General features: G+C 35.6%; 1 protein-coding gene across 1 annotated transcript in view; it reads left to right on the top strand.

Moving 5' to 3' along the window:
- The window catches only part of THSD7A (thrombospondin type 1 domain containing 7A), a 421,895-nt gene that overhangs the window by 354,306 nt on the left and 50,626 nt on the right, over positions 1-16,963 (top strand). The window contains exons 12-13 of the mRNA XM_026003851.2: positions 4,158-4,352; positions 5,810-6,073. Of these exons, the coding sequence (XP_025859636.2) occupies positions 4,158-4,352; positions 5,810-6,073 (459 nt within the window). The remainder of the gene's footprint in view (positions 1-4,157; positions 4,353-5,809; positions 6,074-16,963) is intronic.

Raw genomic sequence — 16,963 nt, 5'->3', positions numbered from 1 at the left:
CCTACATGAAAACATTCTAAAATTGACTTTACTTATTCAACCGATTAATTTTTTAATTTAAATTTATGGGAAGTTTCAAAGAGACGCAAAAATAGGAAGACTAATATAATGACCCCTGGTAGTGTAGTCTTCGTTCACTCAGCTTCAAATAGTTTTTAACATGTTGCCATTCTTCAGCATCAGCTACTCCTCAAACACTTAACAAAAATTTTGCTGGGGTATTTTAAAGCAAGTCTCTGATAAGATTTAAATCATCCATAAATACTTTAATTTTTTAACATAACAATAGTAGGACTTTAACACTAAACAAAATTAACAATAACTCTTCAATGTCATCTATATTCACACCATGTGTGAATTTTCCCCTATCATCTAAAAAATGTTCACTATTAATTTGTTCAACCCAGGGTTCATAAAGGTCTCCACATTGCATTGGTTAGAATATTTGTTGAGTCACTTTTAATCTGACAATTCTAGCTCCCTCTTCCAGAGCACTTATTTGTTGAAGAAACTCTCTTACTCATCTTCCCATCATTCCCTCGATGTTGCTAGGCTGAGCTTTCCTAGCCTAATTCAGATGTAACCCACAAGGCAGCCACATGGATGTCTCCCAGGCTTTCAGCCTGCTGGAAGCAAGCCGATCCCTGACACTTAAGTAAAAATTGCTGTGTCTCATATAAGTAAAATAAAATTATAAATAAAATAAACATAATCAATGTAGACTTAAAGAATTTTAACTTAAAATAATTATTTTGGTATTTACTGACCTCACTAAGAAGCTTTCATAGTGAATGAAGTAGATGGGCTGCATGGTTTTTGGATCATCTTGTCAACAAGACCTCAACCCAAAGAAGAATTTGCATAATTACTATAAACCTTTCACCTGTAAATATAGATACACTTGTCTGGGTATATGTAGCTTTCTGGTGTTCTAGGAAACCATGCTTAGTATGATGTATCTTTTCTATGGTTAAAACCACCCTGTTTTCCGTATCTTAGAAATGATTTTAAAGGTTTATAAAGTTGAGAGACCAGATGGTTTCCTCTCCAAACATTTATATTTTCCTCACCCTAATAGCAGGAAGTTCATTTCTGCTTGAAATGAAGTTGCATTTCTGTGCTTGAATTGTTGTGTTTCCTCTAAGTCAGAATAGAAACAAGTTAAGATGTATGACAAATTTTCAATATATTGTACAAATAGTGCTGTTGTTACTTGTTTAGATAACATTGCATGAGTAATTCTTTCAGAATACACTGTCTAAAATCTCAGATAAGGGCAGCAAAATGCTGAGTGGGTTTCTGAGAACAGATATGGGAAATTTACATTTTTTTTCTTTTCCACTAATTGAAATACTTAAGTTATATAGGGGAAAGGGCTTCACATTTATGCAAATAGTGCAAATCTGCACAAAATTAGCTTGTTTCTGAAATTATGTTGGTGGTGGTTTTACTTTATTTTGGTTTTTTGGTGTCACTTAATGTGATAGAGTAATTCTGAAATCAAATTTGCGAGAGAACCTTAGGAAGAGAGCCTTAAAGGAGAACCTAAGGCAATTTTATTTAGTTTCTCAAAAGATTTATATTCAAATATCTATTTCAGAGAGTCAAATTGAAGAGTAGATAGTAGTTTTATTTCAAAGAACCCAAATTTAGTTTTGTATCTTTTATTATGAACAGTGTGACCCCTTTCACAGCTTAGAGTTCTGATATGGTCAAATCTCTTATTTTCCAAGCTAATCATTCTTCAGATTCCTCCATTTCCTGATAAATAAATCATCTAATATCTCCTTTGTCAGTCCTTCCTCTTGAGCTTCCTTGCCCACAGACTATCAGAGATTACTAAGTTTACATGGTATCAAACTGCAAAATCAAAATCATGACTATATATACCACCTCATGGGGAGTCCTCCAGCACCAATCCATAGATAACATTCTTCCAAACTATGTGGATACTCTTTTGATTCACTGCTTGTGCAAGTCCCCTGGAGCTCCACTTTTAGAACTCCCTTAGTTCACTCCCATAGGCTCAGCCATTGTTTCCCAACCTTGACACAGTGCCAGGGTGACTGAGTATCAAAACAGTTTCACTCTTAGTACCAAATTTCAGCCTGACCCTTCCTTGTGCCTTGACTACTCAAGTTAATGTGTCTTAAATGTACATGAGGAACATCTAAGCAGTTGGGGGCGAGGGGTGGGGGGCGCGTGGAGAAACAAACATATTCTTTGACCCCATATGCAGAAATCTCATGCAGGAACTCTAGAATGAATCTAAGAATTTTCAACTTTAACAGTTTTCCAGGTGTTTCTGATGCAAGTGGAAATACATCACCTCCTAGGGTGGTGGTCTTGATCCACTGTTGCATATTTGAATCACCAAGGACCTTTTAAAAGGATGCTAATGCCCAGGACCCTGTCCTAGACTGATAAATCAGAATGTTTGAGTTTGGTGAGGGGACGGATATGTCTCAGACACTATCCAGGTAATTGTAATCCGCAGCCCGGTTTGGGAACTGCTGCTAGACCAGTACGATAAATACGGAACACCAGACAGCATCTCTTCTGAGTGATGAGCATCTCGTAGGGGCATTTGTTGCTATCTCCTGTCACATAACTTTCATAACCACCACTACTGTTCACACTACCAGGTTTCCATGGACCCCTGTCCTCTTTGTACAAATTGGCCCTTTCAGTGTTGTGCACATAAATGAAGAGGTATCTTTAGCTAAAAACTAGATGAATACTCACCTACATTTGCACTATTAGATAATTTTCCTGCACCAGTTGTGACAAGTTGTATTCACCTACACAGGGAAAGTCTTCCTTTGTGAAAATTGTTACATCCTTTTAGACACCCCATCACACAGCCCTACTACTAGGTGTTAAGTTTTAGTATACAGATCTGGAGACTGATGTCTGACCTGGGACCCTATATACCCCACCTCTAATTTAGGATCAAAATGTCAGGCTCCTTCACCTTGGTTTCATGATGAATAGAATTCTGAGCAGGAAAGAGCCCAAGTTCCAGCTTAGACTATAAAGCTAAAAGGGCCACATAAATCAGTCTGACTGAGGCCATGTAAGCTAGTTCAAGGAAGACATTTTTAGGACCAAGGTCTAAATGTTTTGTCTTCTTCCTCAATAAATGAATAAATTATTTTTAAAACAGTGGGAGAAAATGACAGAAAGGGGACTGTAAAACATCACTTGCTCTTTTTCTTTGAAACTTGATACCTTAAAGCAATTTTACAACTATGCTCAATAAGCAATAAAAATATGACATGATTTTTAAAAATCCAGTAGAACAATATCTTGGGGGAAATAGTACATATGAATTAAAATTATTTGAACATTTTTTAGAGCCCATATGCAATTGTGGAAATGTTGATTATGATATGATAGATTAAGGTGCTAAAAGTTTTTGTTTTTATTTTTAAATTCATGGTTAATATTTGTGCATGTGAAGAACTTACAGACAGAGCTGAAAGGGAGACTTTCACATAGTCCCCCTCTCCCCATTAATCACTCCAAAACCATTCCAACAAACTTCCAATGTAGTTAAATAACATGCTTTCCATGCAAATGCAGCTGCAAGACGAGTTCCATAAGCATCCCCTTCTCAATCAAACTTTCCACTTGCTGCCACTAAGACCCTTCTATATAGAAATCCTAGAACATCCAATGATAATATTAAAGGTATGTGTTATCTCCCAGTACCTCTATGAATAGTGTGGTTTCAGCATAAACTGTTATCAGAACTCAGTGTTGTCTCTTAAATAATTAATTTCTAAATAAGGACTTGAAATCCTTAATAGCATCTAATAAAAACTGCTAAATGCTCGGTGTGTGTGTGTGTGTGTGTGTGTGTGTGTATAACTGTGTGCTTTTCTGTGTCACAAAAACCACTGAGGGTTATCTATTATTTAAAAAAAAAAAAAAAACCCTGCAGGATCAAAAAATAATTAATTAAAAAAAAACCCTACAGGATCAATTTAATGACTACTGTGATTATTAGAAACACTCCTCCCAGATTTGCTGCAAATAAAGAGTTAAAGGATGATTCCTCTGACTTCATAAGAAAATATTAGGTTAATTCTGAAATTGTAGAATAATTATAGACATTCAAATTTGTTTTAAACAGCTCTGTGTTTTTCCTTTAGCTATTACTTGTCGAAAGCAAGATGGAGGACAGGCTGGCATCCATGAATGCCTCTGGTATGCAGGCCCTGTGCCAGCCCTCACCCAGGCCTGCCAGATCCCATGCCAAGATGACTGTCAGTTTACCAGCTGGTCCAAGTTTTCTTCCTGCAACGGAGACTGTGGTGCAGTTAGGACCAGAAAACGCACTATTGTTGGTAAGAATAATTGGGTTGTGAAAACCAACACTGTCAACTTAGAAAACACATTAAAAGTTAGACCAAGAGAGTTCTGATAATATCTTTTAGAAAATGCATGGCTATGCTTTATTGCTGGTATACTGATACTTAATTTGCCAGTGGATTCACATGTGTATTTTAATGTAAGTTGGCAGTGACAGACACGCTATGTACTTCTAGTAGAAAGAAAAAGTAACCTTGAAAATTGTGCTGGCTCCCTATATAATAGGTAGATGATTTTTTTTTTTTTTTTTGGTTTAAACATACACTTCTGGTGGATTGCCTTCGGACTGTGAGGTACTTGGAGAACAAAAGGAAAGGTTGTCACCTCATTTTCTTAAACTATTCTCACTGTCACAGCCTCAGATTATCCTTCATCTCCTAGAAGAGGAATATGACACTAATTTTGTATCTGAAAAGTACATTTTAAAAGGCAGTCACAATGACAAAAAGCAGTAATATAATGAGCAAGACCAGGAGCTATCATACTGAACTAAACCTGGTGCATTCAAAAATATTGTCAGTGGCAGAAAGAAAACTAAAAATATTGGTGCCAGTAGACTCTTTAGAATTTAAAAGTTATAAAATTAACCACCTGTCATAATGAAATCTCTTGAAAACTATATAAGGCACATTCTGAAAGTTAGAAATAAATATATGTAAAACATATACAATTAATTGTGTGTGATATAACTAAATAGTATTATGATATGTGATATAATAAATATATAATAGAAACATGATTCAATTAAAATGATACATTATTTTTCAAGCACATATTACTGTTATGTTCATTTTTTTATTTTAAAAGGGAATTTATTTAGATTTATATACAGACTATTTCTAGTGCTTTTTTTCTGACACTGAATATCTTCACTGTGACACTGTGACTATGTACTATACTAATCACCATGGATGTCAGTAATTATTCTTCAGTAATAATGAAAGATCAAAGTCATAATCAGGAAAGTAAATATAAAAAATATCATTTTCTAAATTGTAATCCTATATAACCATGTCATCTATCTGGAATTAATAAAAAGCTGTATAGTCCTGGACAGCAACTCTCTCTCTCTCCATTTCATATTTTTGCACTTATAAATGAGAGATTCATGCAGTTACCTTAAACTCCCCTATTCAGTGAAAGCACGTGATCATTTGAAAGGATTTTAATCATTCGAAGAGTATAAAATTCAGCATAACAGTTAATGCCTTTTGCAAAATGGTAATTTTAAAATGAGAAAATAAGAAAAATTTCAATATGCAAAGCACCCAGTACTAATAAGAGCCTACAGAGAAAACAGTATAGTGAGAAAATAGCATTCATTTTAAGTTACTGTTGAATATGGTTAAAAATGGAGAAAAGAAGCTTAGGAAAGGAGGAAAACTAGGGATGAAGTGAGTAACAATATTTTCCAACTCAAATTTCTCCACAGGAAAAAGTAAAAAGAAGGAAAAATGTAAAAATTCTCATTTGTACCCCCTGATTGAGACTCAGTACTGTCCTTGTGACAAGTATAATGCACAGCCTGTGGGGAACTGGTCAGACTGCATTTTACCAGAAGGGAAAGTGGAAGTGCTGCTTGGAGTGAAAACACAAGGAGATACCAAGGAATGTGGTCAAGGATATCGTTACCAAGCAATGGCATGCTACGACCAAAATGGCAGGCTCGTGGAAACATCCAGATGTAACAGTCATGGTAATTAATTTTCTTCAGTGTCATATGTTTGCTATCTTTGGAGGTGGAGGTTAAATGAACATGGATCAGAATGGAGGAAAATGAAGGTTCATAGACTGTGCTCTAAATGGAACATTTTGGGGGCACCATGCAGGATATTCAGTGGCATTTGTCTTGTCTAGAAGTTGGCAACTAAATCCCAAAGTTGGTGGCAAAAAAGCCTTACAGGTAGACAAAAATAGTGCCAGAACCCTCCCTTGGTACTGATCAAGAGTCTGTCAAATAGGCCCAACAATCCCCCCACAAGAGAGGGAGGAGGAGAGGAGATTTGAATTTAATCTGAAAATAAAGTTATAAACTAGACAGTCTTCTAATAACGAAATTGGCAAGATTTGCAATATGTCTGAAATGTCATTAAGTGGCAGAGAGAAAAGACTGAAAGGTAGAATTGGTGAAAACACAAATATTTATTTCCCATTGTGTTGAAATTAGCAAAACAAAAAGGGGGGCAAGAGGAGGTGGGGAGAAAAAGAAAAGAAAAATGTGCATACTCTTAGATGTGCCCACTTAAGGTTTCTAAACCAAACGCAGTGATAAAAATTGAATTGCCAGAAGTTTGTGAAGAGTGGCCATCTTTGATCGGAGTATGTTATAAACTCTTTGGTTGTGAATCTTAATATACTAGTCCTTAAGCAACATTTTCCATTATTCTTGGATTTTAATACATCTATCCTTTTGTATCAGACTGAGATTAGTTTACAGTGGGTCAGCCTGAATAATAGATGCCATATATTTGTGAATACTGGACAATGATTCTCCTACCTTCTTTGTGGAGGTGACCTTAGAAAGATGTGCTAAGTTGCTAGGAGGGAGGGATGTGGCAATTACCCTCCAACTTTGTTGAAAAGGCTTCTGCTGTTGGAACGGTGCTCCTCCAGTTTTATTATATGGTTCAGAAAACAATGTGAACTAATAAGACCATCTCGATTTATAAACCATCGACGGATTATCAATGACACATATATTGGAATCTCTTAAACCTTTCCTCGTAAAGTCCCCAAAATCCATTTCCCTTTTTTCCCCACCTTATCTCATAATTTCTTTTATCAAAGTCTAGTGATAATAGCCCCAAAGACTCCATAATATTGAAGCTTTATTTTTTTTAAAGATTTTATTTATTTATTCATAAGAGACACAGAGAGAAAGAGAGAGAGAGAGAGAAAGAGAGAGAGAGAGAGGCAGAGACACAGGCAGAGGGAGAAGCAGGCTCCATGCAGGGAGCCCGACATGGGACTCGATTCCGGGTCTCCAGGATCACACCCTGGGCCGAAGGCAGGCGCTAAACCGTTGAGCCACCTGGGATGCCTGAAGCTTTAGATATAAGGTTAATATATTCAGGTTAATATATTTCTAACTAAAGATATTCAATGCATTTAGAACAATAACTACAAAAGAAAAAAGAATTTGATATTTATAATAAGTATGCTTTGAGAAATAGGTGTAAGAGTAACTGAATATTTTATTCTTTGTATCAATAACATTGATGCTATAAATTAGAGACCAGGGAAAATGCAAATGCACTTGCCATACTGAGATGATATGATGATGTAGAAGATCATAATTAGTCATTAAAACGTAAAATTGAAGATCCCTTTTAAATATACGTTTCTCCTGGAATGTAACTTTCAAGAATTTGCTCATATTTTAAATTGTTATGCCTAGTGAATCACCAAGATAATCATGTGTTTTTACCATAACCTTTGAGTTTTCAGAATGACTGTTGTATATTCTCACTTTTATTCCGATCTGTTAATTACATGCAAAAGAGTGTCAGTAAACCACTTAACAGTCAATCTTATTTTTAGGAAAAAAAAAACCTTAAAATATCCTGTGAATTTCAGAGATGTTTGATCACTTAACAAAAGTAAAGTACAAAAATAATAAAAATTGACTAACGGCAGTAGACTCCCCACATTAGCATTGTCAGCCCAAAGCACAAAGAATGCAGTACTGTATTCTAGAAGAAAAGCACATACGTTTAAAAGATAGATTCCTGATAGCACTGAACTTCATAGGGATTGTGGAAGAATATAAGACTCAGAACTAAGTAAATTAGTTCCTTGTGTCTGTCCAGCATGATTTCTTGCTCATTAAATCTAACCTATGGTAGATGTCCAATGGGATATTTTAGTATTTACCAATACATTTACTCAAAGTGATGTGTGAGGAAATTAAATCTCTGTTGCCTGATTTCTTTGGAAATTACTACTTTGCCTATCTATGTTCTGTAAGTTCTGCTGGCGTTGGTGGAATACTCTAACTTTGGTGTTCTATCCAAGGCACACTCCAAATTACAGCTTCTATGACCACTGCCTTCTCAGCCAAACTGACTTTCCAAATGGATGGTGGAAAAGTGGCTTTCACAAAAATGACTCTTTATGTTTTCAGCTTAGACATAGAATTGATCGCCACATGTATGCAGTGCAAAGATGCTAATCCCCTGTTCGATAGTGGCCTTAGGGCATTTCTATTTTATCTGTGTTGTCTCTCTGTGGATCATATTATAGTTATTACACTGATAAAATAGTTTGACTTTCACCAGTTTAATTCTATTATTTTAGGCCATTTCCCATGTGCACACCATTTTTTAAATGTCTTAACCTTAAGGCACAGTTCTATTATGTCTGAAATTCTTTGTAATAGTGAACTTTGTACTGAAGAATGATATATCTGTTACTGGGCTCAGATTCCTGGAGCTAGCAAAAGTAGAAACAAGGCTGGACCCCAAATTTAAAGGTACAGGCAAGGCTTTATTGGGGCATCAGCTGCAGCCAAAGGAAGACATGGTCTCAACAAAGTGTCAGACTGGCTCTCAGAACAACAGCCAGGGGCTGAGGTGGAAAAGGAGTAATGGTTAAGCATGTAAGGGCTATGAATTCCTGGGAAGTGGGCGTGCAGATGTGGTTGATAGAACATGCTTCGTTGTGCATTGTATGTTTCATTTGCATGTTAAGTCTCCACCTCTGGACATGTTTTCTAGCATTAAAATGAGAGGAAAAGCTGATGAAAGGTCAAATTTGGTGGCCTGTCCTATCTCAGATGAGTTTGAATCAGTCTGGGCTTGCATTTTGGCCCCTGTTTGTGAGAAAAGCTATAATAATGTCCAGCAAGGAGCTTCCCAGGTGCATAGGGGCTTGTTCCCAATGTCCCTGATTATCTCATACCAATACTCCAAATATCAGATCTTAAAGTTTACCTTGGGAGTCACATAAATGTTAACCCATCTGATGACATTGTATTAGATGTAGTTCTTATTGAAATATAAATATATTTGGGGGCATTTATCTATCCCAAGAACATAACACAGAATATGCTTATTTACTTTTGTTGTGGACACTTGATGGTGTCACTGTAGCAGCAGATTTAAAATCATTCAAAAACCAAATTACACATGTTCTACTCACTACTGGGAACACTCTAATCTTAGCTCATTATCTCATTAGAAATTTGAGTGATTGCATAGAACCAGGGACTTCTCAATTTAATTATTTAAAATTTCACAGAGCAAGAGATAGAATTTCTAGAACTTTCTAATCATTGTTATCAGTTACTCTTAATAAAGAATCTTAGAGAGGGCAGCCTGGGTGACTCAGCGGTTTTGCGCCACCTTCAGCCCAGGGTGAGATCCTGGAGACCCAGGATCCAGTCCCACGTCAGGCTCCCTGCATGGAGCCTGCTTCTCCTTCTACCTGTGTCTCTGCCTCTCCCTCTGTGGGTCTCTCATGAATAAATGAATAAAATCTAAAAAAAAAAAAAATCATAGAGATAACCTAACCTTTGTAAAATTAATGTATGCATGATTTCCATTCAAACATAAGTGATAAAATCTTATCATGCTGCCCCTCAACCATACCCCTTTTTCCCAAACCCCATTATCCTGCTCTATGTTTTGTATTTTTTTTTATGTTTTGTATTTTTAAAGCATGTGTCATGCTATAACCATACCATATAACAACTTACTTGTTATATTTATGTATGTTTTATCTCCTGTACAAGAATTTTACAGATTGCACAAGATTGATGAGGGTATCTTGGGCTACTTTGTTCACTGATGTATCTCTAGCACCTAGAATGAGTAGGTGTTCAATATTTGTAGGATGAAACACTGGAAAGGATTTTTGTGGTTGTATTTGATCCACAGTCAGGCTTGGATTACTTTTTTCCAGACACTATTCTTTTCTCTGTGTCAAGTTTCTGGGAAATTACCAAATAGATTATTGAGAACAACTAAGATCTTTGGAATAGAGCTATTCATGTGACAAACTTTCTATATGGTATTCATCAAATATTTGTGCTTTTTTTCTACCTACTAAATAGAAGAAATAATAGTCACATACCTATTCACTGAATTAGTCCAGTGATATCAGTATTAAGTCTCCTTATTGCCATTCAAAGCTTTTTGTTCAGAATTGCCTGATTTGTACAACACTAGGTTTGGACAACATCTTAATCTTGGTTTATATTAGTCATTGTGACAACTTATTTAACTCTTTGCTTTCACTTATCTTTTCCTTGAGAAGTAGAAACAACATTTCTATTTGAGTTATGTGGAAGTGATACTTGGAAGGTGAATTGGATAAAAATGTAAAAATGCCAGGTGCTCAAGTCTTGAGCTCTAAGAACTACATAATTCCTTCCAGACACTTCTCTTCAATCTTTACCCTCAATCTTTACTCTCTTCAATCTTTGTTTTTAAATTTATCATTGCTATGTCATAGGCAGTTTAAGCCATAATGCACTATCAGTAAATATTCTAAAACTCAGTTATATTTGTGATATTTTATTATTCATTAATATCATCGTAGCAGAAATGATTGTTCTTCAGGAGCCTGTGACATACAATGTATTTAAAATACATTGCTCTCCTGTTGCTTAAAAGTAATATATTGCTATTTATATCTATCAAATACCTGTTAACATGTAGAGACTATGAAGAAACTGAACAATCAGATATTAGGATAAATTACTTTATCACCAAATGTTTTCCTAAAGCTCCAGATAGCAAATATTTTAGGCTCTGTGGACCAAAAGGTCTCTGTCACAAGTACCCAACTCTGCAGTTATAGCCTGAAAGCATGATACAGTGTGTGAGTGGATGGCACAACTCTGTTCCAATAAAACGTTGTCTACAAAAACAGGCTGCCAGCCAGCGCTGTCATTTACCAACCGAGATCTAACCCCTTGCTACACAAAATGTGGTCTAGAGACCAGCAGAATAGACCTCACAGGAAAACCATTGGAAATGCAATTCAACCCACATTACAGACCTAGTTAGTCATAATCTGCATTTTGACAAGATCCCCAGAGCATTCTATTACAGGTTTATTTTCTTTTTAATTTACATTCGTTCCTTTATTTTTAAGTAAGTTCTATGCTCATTGTGGGGCTCGAACTCAGAACCCTGCAATCAAGACTCACATGCTCTACTGACTGAGCCAGCCAGGGGCCCCACACAATTTAAAGATTACTTTACTGGATCGTGCAGCCCCTCATAGGGTTTGGTAGGAACGTGAGCTTATATCTTTGTAGGAAAGGCCTTTGGAGATCACCCCATAGAGAAACATAATATGCTGCCTTGGGCAAAATAATCAGCACCTCCCACACCATAGTTCACCAGTTATGGGGAAGAGAATATTAGAATTTTCTTTTTAATTTATAAGGATGAGTCTTTATAAGGTGAATGTCTATGTAGATATGATTTTGAAAACCGAATGAGTCTATAGGGCCCTCTGGAAAGGATATTGGCAATTTAGTGATTGCCAGTGCTCAATTTACAAATAGATTTTAGTTCAAGTGCAGGTACTTTTAAGACATGTGTGAAACTCAGGGTACATCTGATAAAAATAAGTATGAATATGGAGAGAGTAGATTCTGAGGATAACCTACAGAACCACTCAACCGTAATATAACTAGAACATATTACTTTTGTAATAAGATTCTATAGAAGGGTATAGAAGTTTAATATTAGAGGTTAATTAGAAACAAAATTGAATGAGAAATTTTTTCCTTATCATGGTGGATGCTTGTATTTGAGGAAGAGCATGTTTAATTAAACTAGGCAGAGAAGGCAATAAATAGAGTCTTGTAAACAAACTGAAATGGAATGCTAAGTTCTCTGAAAAGCTTTTTCAGTTGATCGTATTTATTTAATATCTAATTCATTTCAGAATTTAAATCTTCCATTTGGCAGCACAGGTAAAACTGGTATTACTTTTGCAGTTACCATTCACAATTGAAATCTTTTTCCTTTTAAATGTAAAAGAGAGGCAGGGTTTAAGAGACAGACTTTTCCTGAGGTAATAGTTCCAAGTTTAAAGAGCCAGGGAAAGAAGGAAAGGGCCACTGCGGATACTGAGTACAAAAAGAAAGCTATAGCCTAGGGTCAAATTTAAATAAGGTGTGGAGACCAGCATTGTTCTCCAACAGGCTCCCTGAAGGAGTACCGTGGAGGTGATGAGGGAGAGACTTTCATTGGAAAATTTCCAGCAGCTACCATTCATGTCTTCTGTGGTGGGAAAACATCTGGTGTTATTATTAGTTCTGTGTGCCCCATGTCCTGAAGACTTCAACTCATCCATTACTTAATAACATGGTTTTCAAACTGGGCTCCATGGAGCCCCTCAGGCCAGGCTGTCAAACACAGCTTCCAATAAATCCCGTAAACTTATTGGGCTTTCTCCTCAGCTTTTTAGAAAAAAAGTGTTCTGCTGCTTAAAATAAATTTAACTACCAAAAGTAGTTCATTATTTGCAACAATTAAAAACAAAAGAATTTTGATCTTTACCTTAATCAATGACTTCTGCCATTATATTTTACTCCACATTGTTTCTATAGGTCTCTGGCCCCATATTCCCCCTAATTCATTAAAGAAGTCATAACACTAATTTTCAATGAATGATTAGAGAGTGATAACCTTGCTGATATCTATGGCAAGTTTATTGATTTAACCATAGAGTCGTTCATTCTTTATGTTACAAAGTTTCATAATTCATAAAGATACAAAATGACCTCTGTGAATCCACATATAGATTCTTATTGTATTAGTAAAACCCTGTGAATCCAAAATAGTTTTAAAGTTCTGTACCCAAAACAAAAAACAAAAACAAAAAAAAAGTTCTGTACCCCATTAATCTAGTCTCATTCCTACAGTGTGGGTCTTTTTCTACTTTAAACCATCATCAAATAGTCATGTAATGAACAAGACTTGAGTAAGGAATTTTTTTATACATTCATGAAGAAGACATTATGTATTACACATAAGCCCTATCTGTGGGCTCAAAAAGGAACCTGAGAGCACACGAACAAATTTATGGGCATTTAAAAATTACATTTTAAAGAAAAATCTTTACTTGCATTTACCCTCCACTTTTAGCCCATTTCTTCATAGTTACATTGAAATCCAATTTTGCTCTTACAGGAAATTTTAGTTAATTTCCATAAAAACAACATTGACTCCCCTTATGGTCTTTTTAAATAGCCGTTAAAAAACAAACAAACAAAAAAAAAACCTCAAGGTATTTATTCACATAACGGTTTCCCCACCTTTTGCCATAGGCTTGACCTTTAAAGCCTTAAAACTTTAAATATAATTTAAGAAAAAGAAAATTTCTTAAGTTTAGGATATTTGGAGGTTTTTTAATTTGTTTATCCATTTTTGCATTTTTTTTTTTCCATATCCGGAAATGGACGTGAAAAGTCCTGGTGTTTACGTATTAGAACTCTGTACAACTCAAAGCATGAATCCAAGATTAATGCATTATAATTACAACCTATCTGAATGGTTTATTTCTTACTGGTCCAGTGAGATGCTAGAGAGAAAAATTAGTATAGGAATGCACTATCCAAGTCATTCTCCTGGAGATTCACAGCGAAAAAAGAAAGCCCAGGGTAAAGAGACCTATTTAATATAAATGCAATAATTTTCCAACTTGACCACAGAAATGTTTTTTTGTTGTTGTTGTTAAAATTAAGTTTAATGCTTATTAGAATGAAAAATACTTATTAGAACCCAACAAACTAATGTTTAAAGATCATCCTTTGGAAATAATTCTAAGGTAATATATGGTTCTCACTGACTGTAAGAAAAAGTCTTGCATTGGATCAAGCTAAAAATAAATCACTCTAATAAGTTTCAGAATTAATTTACTTCCCATTACTTCATAGTCTCTACATTCCATCAAATATATTTACATTGCTGACAAAGCCTTATTCCCAAAGTGAGCTTTTTAGCACCTCTTATTTTTAGCACAGTATATATTAAAATTACAAATGTTAAATCTGGGGAGATGGTCCATACATGCTTTAATGTATGTAATTATTCCCAAAGTTTTATTTTGGTTGAATAAGTAAACTATAGATACATGTGCCTATGTAAGTAAGTTTATTTACTGTTTTAAATATAAAGGTATGTCTGAAAGTGCAGTGTAATTCTGGTGCTAACTACGAGGAGTTAGGTTGAACTCCACCAGTTAAGGGCTCAATCCTCTTCAAGACTGCTTGCACTTCAGACTTGAGCTGCAAGTTCTTGGCTCCCCAGGCCACCCTTACTATTGACATGCTGCCTGCAGATTTGGAGGTTCCCAGTACCCCTCCGGTTTACTTGAACAGCTCAGAGAACTTAGGAGAACACTATACAGTTGACCCTTGAACAACACAAGTTTAATTGTGTGGGTCCCCTTGTACACAGATTTATTTTCATAGATACAGTACTATAAGTGTATTTTCTTTTCCTTATGATTTTCTTAACATTTTCTTCTGGTCAAGCTTACTTTACTGTAGGATCACAAAATATAACGTATACAATATACAAAATATGTGTTGATCAACTGTTTATGTTATCCATAAGATTTCTGGTCAACAATAGGCATTAATAGTTAGGTTTTGTGGGAGTCAAAGTTATACAAGAATTTTCAGCTGCACAGGGAGTCAGTTCCCATAACCACCATGCTGTTGAGGTCAACTGAACTTATAGAGTCTTATTTTAGCAAAGAGATACAAATCAGAAGTAGCTAGGGGCACCTGGATGGCTCAGTCAGTTAAGCATCTGACTCTTGATTTCAGCTCAGGTCATGATCTCAGCATTGTGAGACTGAGCCCTATCTTGGGCTCCGCACTGCGTGTAGAGCCTGCTCAAGATTCTCTCTCTCTTTCTCCCTCTGCCTCTCTCCTCACCTCTTAAAAAAAAAATAAAATAAAAGTAGCTGAAATCAGAAATAAATGGGAAATGTCTGGGAAGGTCCCAAACTCAAGTCTTCTATGTTCTGTCCCCATGAAGCCAGAAGGCATTGCCCTCTCTACATATTAAGGTGTACTATCTGCCAGAGAGCTCACCTGAGCTTTTGGTATCCAGAGTTTTTATTGGGGTTTCATTACATAGACATGATTAATTGACTCATTGGGCACATGGTCGAGTTCAATCTTTTTCCCTTATGCCCCCAGAGATTGGGGGCATGTGGCTTAAAGCCCCAACCCTCTAAACTTGTTCTTTGAGGTGTGACCAGTCCAACCTCCTCAGACAGCTCTTTAACATAAACTCACTTGTAGTCCAAGAAACCACCAAGAATAAGAAAGTTCAGGAAATATCAGGACTTGGAGGCTACCTCCCTGAAATCAAAAAAGAACATCCAAAGCCCTTATTATACTAACAGAAAGCTTTAGAGTTGGCAATAAGAAATGACCTTGATAATAAACTTGTGCATAGCTGTGCCTAAGTGAATCTGAATGTGCCTAGTCATGTAACTCCCAGTATTAGAATAATAACAGCAACAGAAATTCACAGCCATTGACACTTATGAAATTTCCTGAGAAAAATCTGTAAGTACCTGGCAGATATGAAGAGATAGGTCTTCATATGTATATAAAACAAATAAATATAAATGAAATTAAAATAGTGTTTCATTGTAGTTACATTTTCCTGAATACTTCACTATGAAAATTTTAATTGCCCAAGGTTGGTTCATAACTTTGCATACATTGAATATATAGATTTGGATTGAATATTTGATGATAGGAATTAGGCTTTTATGTAGTAATTTAGTTTTCCAGGACTAAGTTATCAGTCCTCAATATGTAATTATAAAAGAATATCCTATTCATTTGAGAATTTTTTAATGATTTAATATTTTTAAACCCATGAGGACAATAATATAGTTCTAGCTAATTTTTCTCATTCCTGATTACGGTTATGTGCATAGAATATACATTAAAGTAGGAGAGATTTTTGAGGTTGCTTTTGAGATTAATCCAAAAGTTTCAGATAGAGTGCCAGAGTTGCTCATTCACACAGCTGTAAATCAGAACCAAGCAATATTTTCCATGTGTTTTTAAAATGAATTCTTTATCAGCAGTGCACCTTTCAACAACACAATATAGCAACTGTGAAGGTTGTTGAAAGCTGCATTATCTGTGCATTCATAATTCAAATGGAAGAGGTGATTGGATGTATCTCAAAAGCAATATGTCCTCCAGTTGCCACTTTAAGCCCGCTAGTGTTCTGGTTTTTTTCAACCTGCAGGAACAGTCAGAACAGATATGGGATACAAAAGGTATGATCAGAAGTCAGGAGTTTGATTTTCCATGTGTCAAATTCAGTGTTGAACTGCTAAAAGTTTTAACACCCTGATTGTGAAGTCATTTGTTTTATTTCAGCATTCCTCACAAGGTATAAATTGCTAGAAGATGCCAGCAGTTTATTTAGCCTTAAAACACATGAAATGTTTCTGTCTTTCCATCCCCTATGATTGGTGTTAATTGCCCTCAAAAATGATCTTAGCAGAGAAGGCAAGGGAATGGTTATCTAGCAATTTACTAGTAGCATTAAGGATTTTAATTGTGCTAGATAAACATGACAGG

The sequence above is a fragment of the Vulpes vulpes genome, chromosome 7, assembly GCF_048418805.1.
Source record: "Vulpes vulpes isolate BD-2025 chromosome 7, VulVul3, whole genome shotgun sequence".
Classification (NCBI taxonomy): domain Eukaryota; kingdom Metazoa; phylum Chordata; class Mammalia; order Carnivora; family Canidae; genus Vulpes; species Vulpes vulpes.
This window is presented reverse-complemented; position numbering and strand designations above follow the sequence as displayed.